Below are 18,433 nucleotides of genomic sequence, written 5' to 3'. Positions count from 1 at the left end.
CCACAACAGACACCCTGTGAGATAGGTGGGGCTGAGAGAGCTCTTAATAGAACGGTGACTAGCCCAAGGTCACCCAGCTGGCTTCATGTGGAGAAGTGGGAAAGCCAAACTGGTTCACCAGATTAGTGTCCGCCGTTCATGTGAAGTGGAGAATCAAACCTGGTTCTCCAAGTCAGAGTCCACCACTCCAAACCACCATGCTGACAAGAAATCAAAGCAGTGTACGATGAGAATCTAAGAACATAAGAAGAGCCTCCTGGATCAGACCATTGGTCCTAGTCCAGCGGCCTGTTTCACCCAGCAGCCAACCAGTTACCCTGGAGGACTAAACAGCACAGAGGCCAAGGCCTTTCCCTGTGCATTACTTGGCTACCAGTCCAAGTGGGGCTGATTAGGTATGTTATTTACACAGGGTGAATCTTCTGAAGTGGGGCTCCATATTGGTTCAGCTGTTCCAGGCACTGACTTAGTAAACAGGAAAAAGCAACAAAAAGATGCTGCCTTGAAGCAAGATTTTTGTCTATGGGCTGCTGGACAGATGTGTTACTTGCCTTTTAAAACCTCTCATTTTTACATTGCAAACACCAGGTAAGTCCAATATGCGTGCCGAGGCTGCCTTTTCAGGTCAAACTCAGGACTTCACGGCCACCCCAGCACTGTCTCAGTTGTAATGGGCCCATCATATTGAAAAAGGACATACACCGTACTAAGTAGCTTGATGGTGATCTGAATAGGAAGCTGGAAGCTTGGCTCGTCTTGGTCAGATCACTGTCTTAAGAAGGCACAGCTGAGTTTGCTGCCTCCTCCCTGGAAGGGTGGTGGACTGATTTGGAGCGTCCACCGTCAGAGATGAATGGATCCCGTTGGTTTCTGAGTGGCTTGGTGATTTTGAGAGCCTCTTTAGGGACTCTGTGCAGGGACTGATTGGCCAGCTGGGGCCCTAAACAGGCTTGCTCTCCCGTGCTCAGGGGTAGGCCTCAGCTCAGTGATTTGCCAGGGAGTTGTGGGATAGGAAGCAGACTAGATGACTCGAGCAGAAGGCTCAGGCTGAATCAGAGCACTCCACAGAGCCCATTTGCAGGCCTATGAAGTGGCAGTTGAAGGCCGAGGGTTTTTTCTGCCTCCATTGTGTCAGTAGAATGTCACCCAACTCAATTGTTTGAAGTGGGTCGTGACTTGATAACACTCAAGACCAGCCTTGTCAGTGATATTAATTTGGCCGCAGATGTAATGTTTTTTGCAAAGCTGTTTGCGGCTAATATCTCTCTTACTCATTTTAACTTGGAGGCCAAATAGAGAGGAGATCCGGTACCTGAGGAGTCAGAAGTCCCTGTGGGTCCTTTTGTTATTGATTCAGATTGATCTTTGCCAAATGGATGCTGACAGGGTCCTTGGGACAGGTCAAGAGCCACCTCTTGAGCTCTTGACCTGTTGTGCCTATCCTGGTTTTTTAAAACGTTGCCAGGAAAAGGTTTTGGAACCAGTCATTGAAATTATTGATGCCTCTCTGACTGGGGAGGGGGGCACACTTTGAAGGAAGAAATTATTAGACCTGTTAAAAAAAAAACCTCCAATAGCTAAGAATGAGGTGGCCAATTATAGGCCAGTCTCCAATTTCTCTTTGCTGGGATTCCACAGGGGCCCATTTTCCCATCTATGCTCTTCATATTTATTTGAGGCCACTGAATAAGACCTGGCTTTTTGGAGTTGGATGGCATCAATACGCAGATGACACCCAAATGTATATTTCATTATCCAAGCTGTCATTTCAGATGTGTCCATCCTGGCTCCGAACCTGTGCTTTAAGGCTATGATTAAGTAGCGAAAGCAGAACAGACTGACTCCCGACAAGACAGAAATGATGCTGGTCAGGAAGGCTGATTTTTTTTTTAAATAGGGACAGTAGTGGCTGGAGGGGAGCTGGCATTTGCGGAGCAGGTTAATAGCTTTGTGGGTGACCATGGGCCCTTTCTTGCTGTTAGAAAAGCAGGCTGGAATAGTGGTCAAGAATGCCTTCTGTCTTTTGCATCTGGCTTCACAGCTCACCCTTCTTAGACTCCTCTGATCTGGCCACGCTGATCCCATGCTTTTTTGTAACACGATGGTAATGTGCTCTAGTTTAAGCTAACCTTGAAGGTAACCTGGAATCTTAAGGTGGTCCAGAATGCAGCCTGATCGCTGTCAAAGGATTAACCAGCAGGAATATATCTTCCCTATCTTAAAACAGCTGCACTAGCCGCCAGTTTGCTTTCAAGTCGAGGTGTTGATTATGACTCTTTTGTGGGTTCCAGGCTGTGAAAGGCTTTAAAGAAGAAGAGTTGGTTTTTATATGCCGACTTTCTCTTCACTTAAGGGAGACTCAAACCGGCTTACAATCGCCTTCCCTTCCCCTCCCCACAACAGACACCCTGTGAGGTAGGTGGGGCTGAGAGAGTGTGACTAGCCCAAGATCACCCAGCTGGCTTCGTGTGGAGGAGTGGAGAAACCAACCTGGTTCACCAGATTAGCCTCTGCCGCTCATGTGGAGGAGTGGGGAATCAAACCAGGCTCTCCAGATCAGAGTCTACCGCTCCAAACCACTGCACCACGCTGGCTCTCATAAAGGACTGTTTGCTCTCACAAATCCCTGTATGCCAAGTACAGTCTTCAGCCTACCGCTTACTAATTGTTCCCCCACTTAAGGCTTCTGCTGTCTGACATCAACCAGATCACAATTGATGCTTCCACTCTTTGAGGCAGGCTTTTTGAGGCGGTGAGTGCCACAGCTACACCTTTTAAACTGCAGGTCTTTCTTGGGTGGAAGGGTTTATTTTGCTGCTTTTAATTATGATTTGTAAGCTGCTTTGAGCAATAAGGAAAAGTGGGATATAAATATTTTAGTAAGTGAATAAATGTGAACCGAAGGGGACACTTCCAAAATTACTGAAAAAACCAGCTAAATGAGTTCTGAGAGGAAACTGTATGAAGAAGAGTCACACAACCCAACACTGTTTATGCAGAGGCTGAAGGGCCATTTTTCCTTATACCTATATGGTACAAGGCTGACACCTAATGGCAATATTAATTACTTAAGCTTCTGGTACCTGTCTGCGTTCTCATTAGTGAACCCAAAATTTACATTTCCTATTTGTTGTTAACTCATTCCGCAGGATTCATTGCCCTGTAAAAATCTGGTTTGATCATATTTTACAATGCATTTAAAGCAATGCCAAGAAGAGAAAGAAAGAGAGAAAAGCAACCTGTATTTGCCTGTAAAGAATAGAGGATTATACTCCAAAGCAACACCTTATTTGATGGACACTAGACAAAGCAAGCAAGATCAGGTCAGAAGATATTCGATTTTATCAGTTATAATGCATTTCCATACTTTAATAGCCAATGGAGACTTGTACAGAAGCTATGAACAATCTGTTGAAAGTTAGCAAAGGCAAGATACGTCCTTCAGCTCATACAGAGAGAGGGCTTTGGTTTCTCCCTGGACTGCTGGGCCAGTTCCATAAATGCATGTTCTGAACATTTTAGTCATTTATCCAAGCTACGCATTCATTAAACATACACTCTACATGGCAGTCTCATGCCCTGATCTTGCTTCTAGCTTTTGTAGTCATCTGGTTTTGGCTTTGTGGCCATTAACGAGCGTGGAAAACCAACAGGCTGAATGCGATGCAGAGGAGTCTTTATTAGGAGCAGAGAGAGCCAATGCGACTCAGATGGAACATGACCAAGGGCAGATACCAAAGCCCTTTCTGCATTATTAGCCCACAGTTGTTAGGTGTACATCATTTCTGCCATGTGAGACATTTTCTTAGGGATGTACAAGAAATACTCCATGTACCCTGAAAGGTCTTCAATAGTCACGTCATCCACATTAGCCCTGGCTTGCTCAGAACAAGACCTAAGAGAGCTGGAGGGAGTTCTTGAAAGGAGAACCTGGGAGCTGTCCTGTGCATGCATTGTTCTTTCAGGTGCTGATGGAAGAGAGTTCTGGAGGTCAGAAAACGTGTAGACTTTCATGTCCTGCCATCGCTGACACTGGCAGGCCTCGTCTGCGCATGCACAGAGATTGCCTTTACTTCGCTCAGAGAGAGACTGGAAATCAGCAAGATCTGTGGCTTTCAGAATGGCCGTGGGAAGAGATACAGCGCCACCTTCAGGTTTGTTTTTCAGCATTTCTACAGCAGATGCTTCAGATTGCTCAGCGCCGTTCTGCCCGGGATCAGTGTCACTGAGAACATGACTGGCTTGTTCATTCGTTGAGAACTCCTTCGGAGCTGGCATGTCGGGGCCGGGGCTACTTTCGGAGGGGCTGGTGGAATTCTTGGACGCTGGCTGGCTGCAGGAAGGCGGCTGGGTACTGCAGTGAATGAACTTGGGAGGATGGAGTATTGGGGACTTGGACCGCCGCCGCCGTGTTCTCGCAGTTCCTCTCAAGGGCTTCCTCAAACAACTACAAAGTGAAGCAAAATTAGTTGTTCAGTCTGCACAGATGACCCATTAAGTCACTCTGTGCTGTGCCCCGGCAACTTTCTGATAGCTCAGAAAACATCATTCCTTTAACGTGCACTGAATGGAAAAAGGCTGCCCCTCCCACAGTATGAAGGTCTTATACTAGAGTACGTACAGTAGCTTTCTGGCACAGATTGGTAAGCTGCAGTACTGCAGTCCAAGCTTTGCTCACGACCGGAGTTTGATTCTGACAGGTCAGTCTCAGGTAGCTGGCTCAAGGTTGACTCAGCCTTCCATCCTTCCTAGGCTGATAAAATGAATGCCCAGCTTGCTGGGGGTAAAATGTAAACGACTGGGGAAGACTATGGCATACCACCCCGTAAACACAGTCTGGCTAGTAAATGTCGTGATGTAACATCACCCCATGGGTCAGTAATGACCCAGTGCTTGCACAGGGCACTACCTTTACCTTTTACCTTTACTAGACTGTATGTGGTATCTGAAGAAGTGAGCTGTGGCTCACAAAAGCTCATACCCTGCCAGAAATTTTGTTAGCCTTTAGAGAGCATGTGTGCACCCACACAAAGATTAGAAATGTGTTCATTATCTAGAGTCTTATTGAGATGCTTTAAAGTTCTCTGCATTATATTGTGTATTTCTGAACTAATGCATGCAACACATTTTATACTTCCTTGGACGGTTTGAGGTACTGTACTGAGAACCTGCTTCCCCTCGCCTTCTTATTTCAAAAGGAAAATGATAGACTGGATCATGAGGAACTTAAAGTAGAAAATACATCACAGCATGGCAGAGGAACTGGAATTGGAAGGTCAGCCTACCAACGGCGCACCTGCTTCTGTCCATGCAGCTTGGACACTGCAAGATTATGCTATAGCGGAAGTGTCCTACAGACATTAGGCTCTACACACAAAGGCCTCTATGCAAGCATTAAACTGTACTTTTCAATGGCACATGAACACATGAAGTTGCCTTATACTGAATCAGACCTTTGGTCCATCAAAGTCAGTATTGTCTACTCAGACCGGCAGCGGCTCTCCAGGGTCTCAGGCAGAGGTCTTTCACATCATCCACCCGCCTAGTCCCTTTAACTGGAGATGCTGGGGATTGAACCTGGGACCTTCTGCATGCCAAGTAGATGCTCTTCAAACTGAGCCACAGCCCCTCCCATGAACGGGGGTGGACTGGCATGACCCTAATTCTCCTCCTGGTCCCTCAGTGGTGTGGACAGCAAGAAAACCTCCACAGGAACTGATCATCTCTCCCACTTCTAAATATACAGTACTGATTGTAATGTGCCAAAGGGTGGGATAGTTACATTACCTGCATTAGCATTAAGTAGACAGGTGTACCCCCACCAACACCAGTGGGACCTATTCACAAAGCAGCATAGGCCTGTTGCTTCCACCTTTACTGAGGCACTAAGGAGCAGTGACATGCTGTGGCGCAGCCAAGATCTGCCACCACTCCAGCACCTTTTTGCCAATAGAAGCACGAGGGGCAGCTCTTTACAAAAAGGGGAGGGGCTAAAATCACTTGGAATGCAAGATAGCAATAGCTTGCCTCTCAGGCACAAGATCATGCATCAGCTGCATTGGTACCAGTCACTATTTAAGCCGCTCCAGAGGACCAAAGGCCTTTGGCAGAACACTCCACATCTGGTGCAGTTCCATTAGCCTGGCTCAGGCTCCCATCTTACCAGTGCCAGCTCTCTTTAGATGCACTCGTGTTCTTCTGTTTGGTTTCATCTGTAGTTCTTCCAAGCGGTCTCAGAGATGTTGACTCGTTCACAGACAGAGTAGCAGTGGATCTAAAAGGAGGGGGAAAATAGTCATCTTCTGGGGGGGGGAACACCACCAAGAATACCTGAAATAGGGTTAGAGAGCCCTTGTTTTCCAAAAACATTTATTATATTTTGGCTCCTTCATCAACCAAAAGGGAGACTGCAGCCAAGAAATCAGAAGGAGATTGAGACTGAGAAGGGCAGCCATGTAGGAGCTAGAAAAGATTCTGAAGTGTAAGGATGTGTCACTGGCCACCAAGAGTAAGTTAATTCATGCCATCATATTCCCTATTACTATGTATGGGTGTGAAAGCTAGACAATGAAGAAAGCTGATAGGAAGAAAGTGGAGTCCTTTGAAATGTGGTGTTGGAGGAGAGTGTTACGGATACCGCGGATTGCCAAAAAAATCCCACTAAATCAGTGGGCTATAGATCAAATCAAGCCTGAACTGACCTAGAAGCTAAAATGACTAAATTGAGGCGATCATACTTTGGCCACATTATGAGAAGACAAGAGTCAATGGAAAAGACAATCATGCTAGGAAAAGTGGAAGGCAGCAGGAAAAGAGGAAGACCCAACAAGGGATGGATGGACTTAATAAAGGAAGCCACAGCCCTCAGTTTGCAAGATCTGAGCAAGGCTGTCAAAGATAAGACATTTTGGAGGACTTTGATTCATAGGGTCACCATGAGTCGGAAGAGACTTGATGGTAACACACACAAAATAGTTAAACTCCGCCTTGGCTTATTTAAGTGTCCTACAAAGCGGAACTACCTTTGCAAGCTTAGTACAGATTTTTCCTGAAGCAAGTCGGCTAACTGCTGTGCCACACTTAAACAGCTATGAATTCAAAGTAAATGGATTCTTCTAGAGCCCTGTGTATTTCCAGTTCCTGCACAGAACATTCATTCACAAGGATTTTTCACACTAATGTAGAAGAAGAATAAAAATTGGTTTTTATACCCCACTTTTCTCTACCTTTAAGGAGTCTCAAACTGGCTTCCTCTCCCTACAACAGACACCTTGTGAGGTAGGTGGGGCTGAGAGAGTTCAGAGTGAACTATCACTAGCCCAAGGTCTCCCAGAAGGTTTCATGTATAGGAGTGGGGAATTAGACATGGTTCTCCAGATTAAAGTCCGCCGCTCTTAACTACTACACCATATAGACCTGTAATGGAAGCTTAACCCCCCAAATTTGCACCATTTTCAAAAACACACTAATCCAGGAATACACCGAAACATTAGACACAACAATTCCCTTTGTGCTGCTCTAGAAATGGTCACTCCAAATTCCACAATATCCCAGAATCTTGGATTACAGAATGTGGTGAATTTAAATACTTCTGGGCAAATGTTCAGAGTTTTAATATAGTGACTTCAAAAATATAGTTTTGCTATCCTTCCATTCCATCAATTAAGGGTAGCAACTGAGGAGATGATGAAGAAGAACGGAGCCTTGTGTACTCACCGTGACGGCTCCTTCTGTTCTGGGTTGAAGGGCATCTTGATTCGCGGGTATTACCATCACGTGCCCAGGGAGGCAGGACCAAATACTTTTTCTTCAGCTTCCTGTCTCCCTGGGCGGGAAACCCAGTTTACGGACTCGCCGAGCTAAGGAGACAGGTAAGTGCACAGAAGACAAACAGCAGTACTGCACTTAAACGAAAAGTTGAGCTCCTTTAAACAAGAAAGATAAGGTTAACACAATAGGAACAACAAGTAAAGGCCATAACTGATGGCGGACATAGGGAGTACCTTAATGTAAAAAACAGAACTATTATGAGTCCCCAGTATCAGCATACTATGCTAAGGAATAAGAGAGTCTTGGAACTGAGAAGGGTGGGCAAGATGCCCTGCAACCCAGAACAGAAGGAGCCGTCACGGTGAGTACACAAGGCTCCGTTCTCGGTTCTGGGTGGAAGGGCATCTTGATTCGCGGGATATCCAAGAGCTATGCCCCGGGTGGGACTCAGGATTATTCCAAGACTTGCTGCAAAACCCTCCTACCAAAGGCAGCCTCAGCAGAGGCCCTGGAATCGATTTTGTAATGTTTGATAAATGTAGAGGCTGAAGACCAGGTGGCCGCCCTACATATTTCTTCCAGAGAGGCTTGCCTGTTAAAGGCTGCCGAGGCGGCCGCACTGCGGACCGAGTGCGCGGTAATTCCCATGGGAGGGGGTATTTTGGAGGCCCTATAGGCTTCCACGATGCACTGCTTGACCGCCGCACTGATGGCGGAATTGGACATTTTCCCTCCCTTGTTGGGGTTGGTAAGGGAGATGAATAGAGCTTCAGATTTCCTAATGTCTGCAGTGCGGCTCAGGTAAACCTTCAGCAGTCTGCGTAAGTCTAGCTTGTGCCATTCCTTTTCCTTGGGGTGTACAGGATGAGGGCAAAAGGAAGGTAAGTGTATTTCTTGTGACCTATGGAATAAGGAATTTACTTTGGGAATAAAGGTGGGATCCGTTCTCAACACCACCTTATCCCTGTGAAATACGCAGAACCCTTCCCTAGAGGAGAGGGCCCTGAGCTTGGATACTCGTCGAGCCGAGGTCAAGGCTGTGAGAAAGATAGTTTTCATCCTCAAAATTCTAAGAGACACTTCCTTGATTGGTTCGAAGGGTGGTTTAGTAAGCGCCGAAAGGACCACATTGAGGCGCCAGGTGGGGAAACGATGTACTACAGGCGGCCTGGTTTGAGTCACGCCTTTCAAGAACGTTATGATGTGAGGGTGCCGGGACAGAGGAAACCCGTCAATTTCGGTTAGAACAGTGGACAAGGCCGCCACTTGTCTACGCAAAGTGGATGCCGAGAGGTCTAGCACCAGGCCCTCCTGGAGGAATTCCAGTATTTTGGGAATCCCTGGGGAAAGAGGGTCTATGGATTTTCTTTTGCACCAAAGTACAAAAGCCTTCCAGGAGGTATTATATATCCTCCTGGTAGAAGGCTTTCTGGCTTCCAGCATTGTGTCTACCACTGCAGGAGAATAGCCCATCCCTAGGAGCAATCCCCGCTCAATTTCCACGCGGTTAAGCGCAGCCATTGAGGATCTTGGTGGATCAGGGGACCTTGATGGAGTAGCTCTGGGATGGCTGGAAGCTCCCATGGGGGCTGAATAGACATTCTTTGGAGGCAAGGAAACCATGGTCTCCTCGGCCTCAGAGGAGCTATGAGGATGACCGTGGCCTTCTCCTTCCTGATTTTCCGAACTACTCTCGGGAGGATGGGAATGGGAGGGAACGCGAACAGTAACTCCTGTGGCCAGGGAGCCATCAGAGCATCCATGTCCTCTGCTTCCCGATGAAAGTATCGGGTAAAAAACCTGGGAAGGAGGTGATTGCTCGCCGAGGCAAACAGATCCACTGTGGGCCAGCCAAACCTCTCTTGGATCAGACTGAAGATGGACTTGTCGAGGGACCATTCCCCCTCGTCCAGGACTTGACGACTCAGCCAGTCGGCCTGCGAATTGAGAGCCCCGCTGATGTGTTCTGCGGAGAGAGATAACAGATTTGACTCTGCCCAAAGAAGTATCATCTTTACTTCCTTGTGGAGGCTGGGAGACCTCGACCCCCCTTGTTTGTTGACATAAGCCTTGGCCGATATGTTGTCCGTTCGGACCAAGACATGTTTGTGTCGAATTGTGTGTTGGAAGTGGATCAGTGCTAACCGTATCGCCCTCAGCTCTAACCTGTTTATGTGGAACTTTCTTTCCTTTGGGGACCAGGTCCCCTGGTCTACCAGGGACTGTCAGGTGGCCCCCCATCCCTCCAGGCTGGCGTCTGTGAAGACCTGGATCTGATCTTCTACTACAAACTGCAAACCCCTGCTGAGGTTGTTGTTTTTGAGCCACCAGGTTAATGACTGCCGGAAGGGCAGCGGCAGGAGGATTGTTCTGTCTCTGTTCTGCGTAATGAGGTCCTGGAATGGACGAAGCAGCAGTTGGAGATCCCTCGAATGAAATCTGGCCCATGGCACCGAGGTTAAACAGGCTATCATCTTCCCTAACAATTTGGCTAGGTTCATGATCCTTCCCCGAGTGGAGCCGATGGTGGCTTTCACCATAGTCTGGATTTTGGTTATCTTGTCCTGGGGTAGGATCACTAAGTTGTGTGTGTCAATGATAACACCCAGATGCTCTAACCTTTGTGAGGGAATTAGATGGCTTTTCTCTAAGTTCACCAGAAAGCCGTGTGAAGTCAGGACATGGATTACCCTGGAGGTGTGAACTATCGCCTGTTCCCTGGACTCCGAACAGATTAGAAGGTCATCGAGGTACGGGAACACCGTAATCCCCTCCTGACGAAGCAGCGCCACCAGCGTCACCAAAATTTTGGAAAAGACGCGGGGGGGGGGGGAGGTCAGCCCGAAGGGGAGGGCCCTGAACTGATAGTGTTGGCCACTGTAACAGAACTGGAGAAATCTACGGTGTGAATGATGGATCGGGATGTGGAGGTATGCCTCCTTCAGATCCAGGGAAGTGAGTACTAGTCCAATTGAAGAGCTTCTAGAATGGAGCGGAGAGTCTCCATGCGGAATTTTCTGTAGCGAACGTTCCTGTTTAGATGTTTCAAGTCCAAGATAGCTCTCCAGTCCCCATTTTTCTTGGGGACTGTAAAGAAAATTGAATATACCCCACTTCCCTGTTCGTCTGGAGGAACAGGTTCTATCGCCCGGATTTGTAGAAGGTGACAAATCGCCTCCACTGTTCTCTGGTGTTTTTCCGCTCGTATGGATCTTGGGGAATTTATAAATTTGTCCCGAGGGATACTTGTGAAGTCTATGAGGTAGCCCGCTTGAATGACTTGGGTCACCCATACGTCTGTGCAAGATCTTTCCCACACTTGGTGGAATAGTAAGAGCCTGCCCCCTATCTCCATGGAGTTGGTGTCACTGTTTTGGGGTCTTGGGGAACTTGTCTCCCTTGGGGTTGGAGAACTGCTGATGTCCCTGGGGGGGACGAAAAAATTTTCCGCCCCCCCTGCGAGATGAACCCCTGTAATTGCTGTTGTTGCCCCAAGTCCCTCTCCTTTGGTCTGTGCGAAAGGGAGTCAGTGTGTGAGAAGATCTAAAATTGGGGAAGGAAGAAGAGGACCGCCCATCTCTTTTGTAAGACTTGGGGAGTACCTTTTTCTTATCCTTATTCTCGACTAGAATTTTTTCTAGTCTTTCCCCGAAGAGTTCCCCCCTCCCCCGTATAGGGGTAAGACATAGTTAATGTCTTGTTCTTTATCGCGTTCTGCCAGGGGCGAATCCAAAGTGCCCTACTGATGGCAACGTTGGAAGAAGTGGCCCTGGCAGCAAAAGACATGGCATCCAAAGATGCGTCCGCCATAAAGGCCGATGCCTTGAGAAGCCTATTGAGCCCCTCAGTAAGCTTACGATTGTCCCCGGTGTATAATTGAATGATCTTTCTAAGCCAGACGATAGAAGCCCTTGCCATGATTGAAGTTGCCGCCGAGGCCTGAATAGCCAGGGTGGAAGCCTCATGTACCTTTTTGGATAGGATTTCAGCTTTCCTATCAATGGGGTCTCTAATGCTTCCCATCCCGTCCTCAGCGGGTAAATCTGGGGAATGGACTGCTGCCACTGGGGCATCTATGAGTGGAAGCTGGAACAGAGTCATGGCCTGTGGCACCATGGTGTACAGCTTTTTAATGTGCGCAGGAAACTGCCTGTTTGCAAGCGGCTTATCAAATTCTGTCTGGACCTGAGTCTCAAAGAATTCAGGGAAAGGGATCTCCCATACTCGAGGTTTGGTACTGGGGAAGAACTCCCTAGTGCCCTTCTTTTTTGTCTTTGGTTTGGGGTCTGAAGCAGGGTCTGGGTCCTCATTTAGGTCCAGAGCGACTAAGGCTTTATTTAGCAGGGCCTGGAAATCCTCTGCTGAGAATAGACGGGGGTGCTGTTCCTCTAGGAGGACTGGTGAGTCCTCATCAGATTCGAATTCTCCTTCCTCTCTAGATTCAGGATCGGAGACTACAGACTGGAAGTCTTCGGAAGCCTGGTAGTGGGCAATAGGCTGTGATTTTAGGGCTGCTTTAGTGCGCCATTGGGAGCTTGGTTGACTCTCCTGTACCCCTCCCCCTTGAATACTGGTAGACCGAGGCTGGGGAAGGCCAGCACCCTGAAGCAATGGGGCCATGGAATCCCTAAATGCTGTCATCATTTGGGCTTGCCTATCTAGGACCCCATTAAAAAAATTCAACATTTCCCTTCTAGAAACCGGAGCCTCAGGCTCTTCGCTGCATACATTACCCCCCTTTTGAGGAACGAAGTCGGTAGAAGTGCCTTCCATAGCCGGGTTCCCCGGGGCCAGGCCCGCGGTTTGCGCCCGATCGCGCGCCTCGCCGGTTTTGGCGCCATTTTGGAGCGGCTCCTCTGAGCGCGCCCTTTTCGCAGCGGCCGCCCCTTCGGAGTTGGGCGCAGCGCGGCCCCGGCCCGGCCGCCGGAGAGATCTTTACGCCTCCGCCCTGTTGATACAACGAGGGCCGGGTCCTGATCTCCCTCGGATAAAAGATCCGAGTCCGAGTCCCTCCTGCCGTCCGCCATCTTGCCCGACGGGCGAAGAAGAAACAGGAGGAGAAGCGAGGGAGGGGTAAAGGTCTGAGGGAAAAGAGTAGACGCGACCGCGTCCAAGTTCGGCAGGAGGGGGGGGAAAAGGCAAAAGGTAGGCTTTGTAAGAAGGGAGAAGGAAAAAACACACAGAGTAGGAAAAATTTCCTCTCGATACGGAGCTCAAGGGAAACGCTGCCACCCTACACAAGGCAGGACGGAAACTGGGTTTCCCACCCAGGGAGACAGGAAGCTGAAGAAAAAGTATTTGGTCCTGCCTCCCTGGGCACGTGATGGTAATACCCGCGAATCAAGATGCCCTTCCACCCAGAACCGAGAAGAGCTGGTTTTTATATGCCAGCTTTCTCTACCACTTAAGGAAGAATCAAACCGGTTTAGTCACCTTCCCTTCCCCTCTCCACAACAGTCACCCTGTGAGGTAGGTGGGGCCGAGAGAGCTGTGGCTAGCCCAAGGTCACCCAGCTGGCTTCATGTGTAGGAGTGGGGAAACAAATGCAGTTCACCAGATTAGCTTCCGCTGCTCATGTGAAGAGTGGGGAATTGTAGCGTGCAATTTGGCTAACAGAATCAAACCCGGTTCTCCAGATCAGAGTCCACCACTCCAAACCACCGCTCTTAACCACTACACCACGCTGTCTGAGGAAGTAATACAGTTAAGATTTGCAAGTGAGCTGGTGAAACTGGACAGTAAAAACGTATAAATACAGGAACTATTAAGAGACAAAAGCTAAAGAATGTACCAATAATTAAAGGATGTTAGGCAGAGGAGGAAGATTTCCTGTCAATACTGGACTTATTTGTATGGGCAAAGTCTGTCATCATAACATCTAATGAGGAAGCTGGCCCCGTTATTATTAAAGCAGCAAAACCTGAACCCTTACAGGCAAGGCAGAGGTTTCTACATTTTGAGGAGCTTCTTAAGTACACAGAAAGATGACTTTGTAAACAGAAGAAAAAAGAAAAAGAAAAATGTCTTAATAAAATCTGAGCAAGCTCCAGGAGACACAGAACACTGAGAACAGTTGAGCATTTTAAAAGGGGGGGACCAAAGAAGATGGGGAAATTGGAAGTCCTGAGAACTTATGGAATTATGGAAAGGGAGATTTAGGTACAGTGATACTACAAAATCATTTATTTCCCTCCCCTCCACCCCAATTCCTTGTGGGCTTTCAGATTGTTTCTCAAGAATAGCAATCTTACACTTTTCCTAAACAGAAAACTGACAGGGAATTGTATCTAATGTAAGATCACTGCTTCAAGATTCTAAGGGCAGCCTCAAGGGATATCGATTAGAGATGCAAAACAAATTTAAATAAAGCAATGTATGTGCTTCACCTGTTCTAATGTTGTTGAACAGACTATTTGTAGAATTACTGTAAAAACATGATGCGTTTTATATCTTAAAAAAAAAACAAGCTTCACATTCATCCCTGTTGATGTTTTGGTTTTCTCTGCTATTTTCTATTCATCTTTGTTGATTTTTTTTGTTTTCTCTCCCATGTTCTTCATAGCACTGTGTTTTATGTGCTGTCAAGTCACGTCTGACTTATGGCGACCCTATGAATTAATGACCTCCAAAACATCATATCATTAACAACCTTGCTCAGGTCTTGCAAAATGAGGGCCGTGGCTTCCTTTATTGAGTCAACTCATCTCACGTTAGGGTCGTCCTCTTTGCCTACTGCCTTCAACTGTTCCTAGCATTATTGTCTTTTTTATAGCAATAGGAGGGCTATAAGGAATAAAACATGAAGGGTAACAGCTACAGAAACTTCATAGGAAGCATGACACAGCATAATGGAGTGGGAGGGCTGAGTCATTATTGTGAACAAGGGAATGAGACTTGTAATGAATTTATGACACAGCCTCGAGTTGCTGTTTGTCCAACAGCTGGAATGTTTTTTTGGCCCTGCTGTGGGTTTGCAAGGTTTAAATCTGTGATTGCAGAAACCTCGGAGCTCCACGGAAGGAGGGATCCTCAATGAGCAAGTAGTGGACATGCTTCTTTGCCATGTTAGCCACTCTGAGCCCGGCTTCGGCCGGGATAAAGGTAAAGGTAGCCCCCTGTCCAAGCACCGGGTCATCACTGACCCATGGGGTGATGTCACATCCCGAAATTTACTAGGCAGACTTTGTTTGTGAGGTGGTTTGCCAGTGCCTTCCCCAGTCATCTACACTTTACCCCCAGCAAGTTGGGTGCTCATTTTACCGGCCTCGGAAGGCTGAGTCATCCTCAAGCCGGCTACCTGAAACTGACTTCCGTTGGGATTGAACTCAGGTCAAGAGCAGAGTTTTTGACTGCAGTACTACAGCTTATCGCTCTGTGCCACGGGGCTCGGCCGGGATACAAGTTTCAATAACTAAATAAATGTAGCTTGCCCAGTCGCTCCTACTGCCTCCAGGAAGCACAACTGTGGAGTCTACTCTAGTGTATATCCTCAGTTAATGGAGGGCAATGGTGAAGTTGAATAGGCCTGCTTAGCACTGTGTGTGGCCTAACACACTCATTAGACTATGGAAGAGTAGTTTCTGGACAGACAAGTTTATTTTGAAAGGTTTATCTGAACCTTATAAAATCACGGTAGGACAGCATGGGGGGGAACTATTCAACAAGTCAATAACGCTTCCTATTTTATGCTGTTCTGTCGGCACATATCACATTAATGTGGGCTGTTTTACTAGTAATCACCAATGCCTTGCCCAAAACTAGGCCCCCCGTCTCCCAGGAAATTTGCTAACCCTTAATGAATAGTCAGTTCTCTAGCGGTTAAAGAATGACTATAATTAATACATGAACACACATGAAGCTGCCTTACAGACCGTCGGCCCATCAACGTCAATATCATCTACTCAGACTGGAAGCGGCTCTCCAGAGTCTCAGGTAGTGGTCTTCCGCATCACCTACCACCTGGTCCTTTTTTTGTTAAGCTGGAGATGCCGGGGATTGAACCTGGGACCTTCTGCATGCCAAGCAGACGCTCTACCACTGAGCCACATCCCCATCCCAACAGTAGTAAAAGCACCTCCAGCAAGTGACTGAAAATCATAATCAACACCATCCTGTGCTAGTGCTTGCTCTCAGGCACCTGAAAAGACCACGGACAGACAGGATACAAAAGAAACCCCTGGCTTGATCCAGTCAGGACCAAAATCAAGACCAAACCAACTGACTGCTGTCAATAACGAGCCAGGGCCAATCTAGGATGGCATGAGCCAACGAAGCAGAAGTGTTCCATTCTAAGACAAATGAGACAGTTTATGGTTAAGGGGAAAACAGCATGAGCTAAACTTAGTTATGCAAGATCCAACTGGAATGCTACGTAGCAGTTTGGAAGGCCTAAGCAAGGCCGTTAATGATAGGATGTCTTGAAGGTCATTAATTCATTTGTGTGTGTGTGTGTGTGTGTGTGTGTGTGTGTGTGTGTGTGTGTGTGTGTGTAAAGTGCCGTCAAGTCGCAGCCGACTTATGGCGACCCCTTTTGGGGTTTCATGGCAAGGGACTAACAGAGGTGGTTTGCCAGTGCCTTCCTCTGCACAGCAACCCTAGTATTCCTTGCTGGTCTCCCATCCAAATACTAACCAGGGCTGACCCTGCTTAGCTTCTGAGATCTGACGAGATCAGGCCAGCCTGGGCCATCCAAGTCAGGGCCATTAATTCATAAGGTTGCCATAAATCAGAAGTAACTTGATTACATGTAACTCACTCATTTAGCAGTTTAGTGCCAGAGGGCAACCTCTGACGGACACCTGAAGAATAAAAGTGACTAACTTGGAGGTGCATGAAATACAACGGCTGAAAATTTAGACTTCACTAGTCTCTCAGAAGCATGCATATTTCTAGATGGAAGAACTCATACATCTGCAGTTATTTCCTCAACCTTCAATTCAGCCATCATGCCAAATCACATTTACATTTTTACATTCAAAATGCTTTAGAGTTGATTGCCTTATCTGACTTAATGGCAACCCCATAGGGTGTTCAAGGTAAGAGACGGTGGGAGGTGGTTTGCCATTGCCTGCCTCCGCGTCACGCCCCTGGTATTCCTTGAAGGTCTCCCATCCAGATACTAGCCAGGGTCAGGGCTGAAAGTGTGCGACTGGCCCAAGGTCACCCAGTGAGCTTCCATGGCGCGAGTGGAGATTTGAACCTGGGTTTCCCAGGTCCTAGTCTGACATCTTAACCACTATACCACGCGGGCTCTCTCCAGGTTCAAAACTGCGCAGTTAAAAAAAAAAAAATACACAAAAGTGCAAAATTTCACTGCATTGTTGCTTACCCTTCTGCATCAACTCTTAGCTTTTTGAAAGCTGCTTGCAGGTTCTCCTCAATCTCCAACATGGCTGGAGCAGAATCCACTGCTCTTTTTCTCTGCAGGCTGAAGAGAGAAAATAAGCACATGAGCATAAAATGGAGCAAATGATTAGGTATGAATTCATTCTACATTTCACTAGTGAAAGCGACCTAAAGTGAAACATTACCTGGATATGTAATGAAAAGGAGTAAATAGCAATTCTGTGTGGAACCTTCAAACTACATAATAAGCAGTTCTGCTTCTTTTGGAGAGAATGAAGCTATACGAAGGATTACAAGACGAGACATTTTTTTGAACCCAAAATTAAGAAATCAATATTGATTTCTTAATTTTTGGTTTATAAAAAAGGGGGGTCGTCTTATACATGGGGGTGTTGCCCTGGCTGGCCAGTGTCTGGCGTTCAAACCAGTCGCCGCCCACCCCACCTGACAGCTGACAGGCAGGGCCAGCGGCGACCGGTTTGAATGCCGGATAGCCAGGGCCACCGGCCTCTTTTGCCGCTCACTCTCTTCTTCGCCCATCAGCTGTCGGGCGGGGGAGAGAGCGAGCGGCAAAAGAATTCTTTCACCCATGCCAGCCGGCATTCAAACCGGTCACTGCCAGCCCCGCCCGTCAGCTATTTTGACCTTCCTAAGCTGAATTGTACTCCAAAAAGGAAATCAGAGATTTTAGGAGCCTTTAGGGCTCAAATTGACAAGGAAAAGAGAAAGCAGAAAAACTGCTAGAAAAGCGCTCACTTGGACGCAACTCCCTCTCTGCTCCTCTTCAGGTGATGTTCGCTGGCTCTGGCATGATTTAATCAGGTAGGTTTCTTCCTTGCCTTGCTTGTTGGATGTCATTATGACACATCTAGAAGGATCGATGTGTCACAATGTGCTTGATATACACACCAGGTGTTGAATCAGGCAACGAGGAAAACCCAAAAAGAAGCAGCGCCTACAACGGCTTCCTGTGCTACTCACCTATCAAGCAAATGGATGACAGCAGGTACATGAGAACGGCCCTGCCTTCATAGAAAATTAATATTGAATTCACAATCCAAAAACTTGGGAGGCAGGCTACTTTAATTAATCTTACCTTTCATGACGCAAATATAGAGCACCTCTTCACAGAGGATTTGTTTATAACATCACACAAGAACTACGAAGGACTGTGATGTTCTATGATAGTAGCGGTGGTTTGGAGCGATGGACTCTAAGCAGGAGAACGGGGTTTGATTCCCCACTCCTCCACATGAGTGGCGGAGGCTAATCGGGTGAACTGGATTTGTTTCCCCACTCCTACACACGAAGCCAGCTG

At 47.4% G+C, this 18,433-nt stretch overlaps 1 protein-coding gene and 1 non-coding gene across 2 annotated transcripts; both read right to left on the bottom strand.

Annotated features, from left to right (window-relative positions):
- Window positions 1–3,764: 3,764 nt before the first annotated feature.
- OSER1 (oxidative stress responsive serine rich 1) lies at window positions 3,765–17,191 on the bottom strand. The gene is made up of 3 exons (XM_056844103.1): window positions 17,099–17,191; window positions 6,164–6,274; window positions 3,765–4,447 (listed from the first exon to the last, which is right to left on the bottom strand). The coding sequence occupies exons 1-3, from the start codon at window positions 17,158–17,160 to the stop codon at window positions 3,769–3,771; spliced, it is 852 nt and encodes a 283-aa protein (XP_056700081.1). The 5' UTR covers window positions 17,161–17,191; the 3' UTR covers window positions 3,765–3,768.
- Window positions 15,751–15,822, bottom strand: TRNAA-GGC (transfer RNA alanine (anticodon GGC)). Its single transcript has one exon. It is a non-coding gene; the product is annotated as a tRNA-Ala (tRNA).
- Window positions 17,192–18,433: the final 1,242 nt, after the last annotated feature.

This window comes from Euleptes europaea, chromosome 2 (genome assembly GCF_029931775.1).
Source record: "Euleptes europaea isolate rEulEur1 chromosome 2, rEulEur1.hap1, whole genome shotgun sequence".
Taxonomy (NCBI): domain Eukaryota; kingdom Metazoa; phylum Chordata; class Lepidosauria; order Squamata; family Sphaerodactylidae; genus Euleptes; species Euleptes europaea.
The sequence above is the reverse complement of the archived record's forward strand: the minus strand, read 5'-3'. Positions and strand labels throughout refer to the sequence as shown.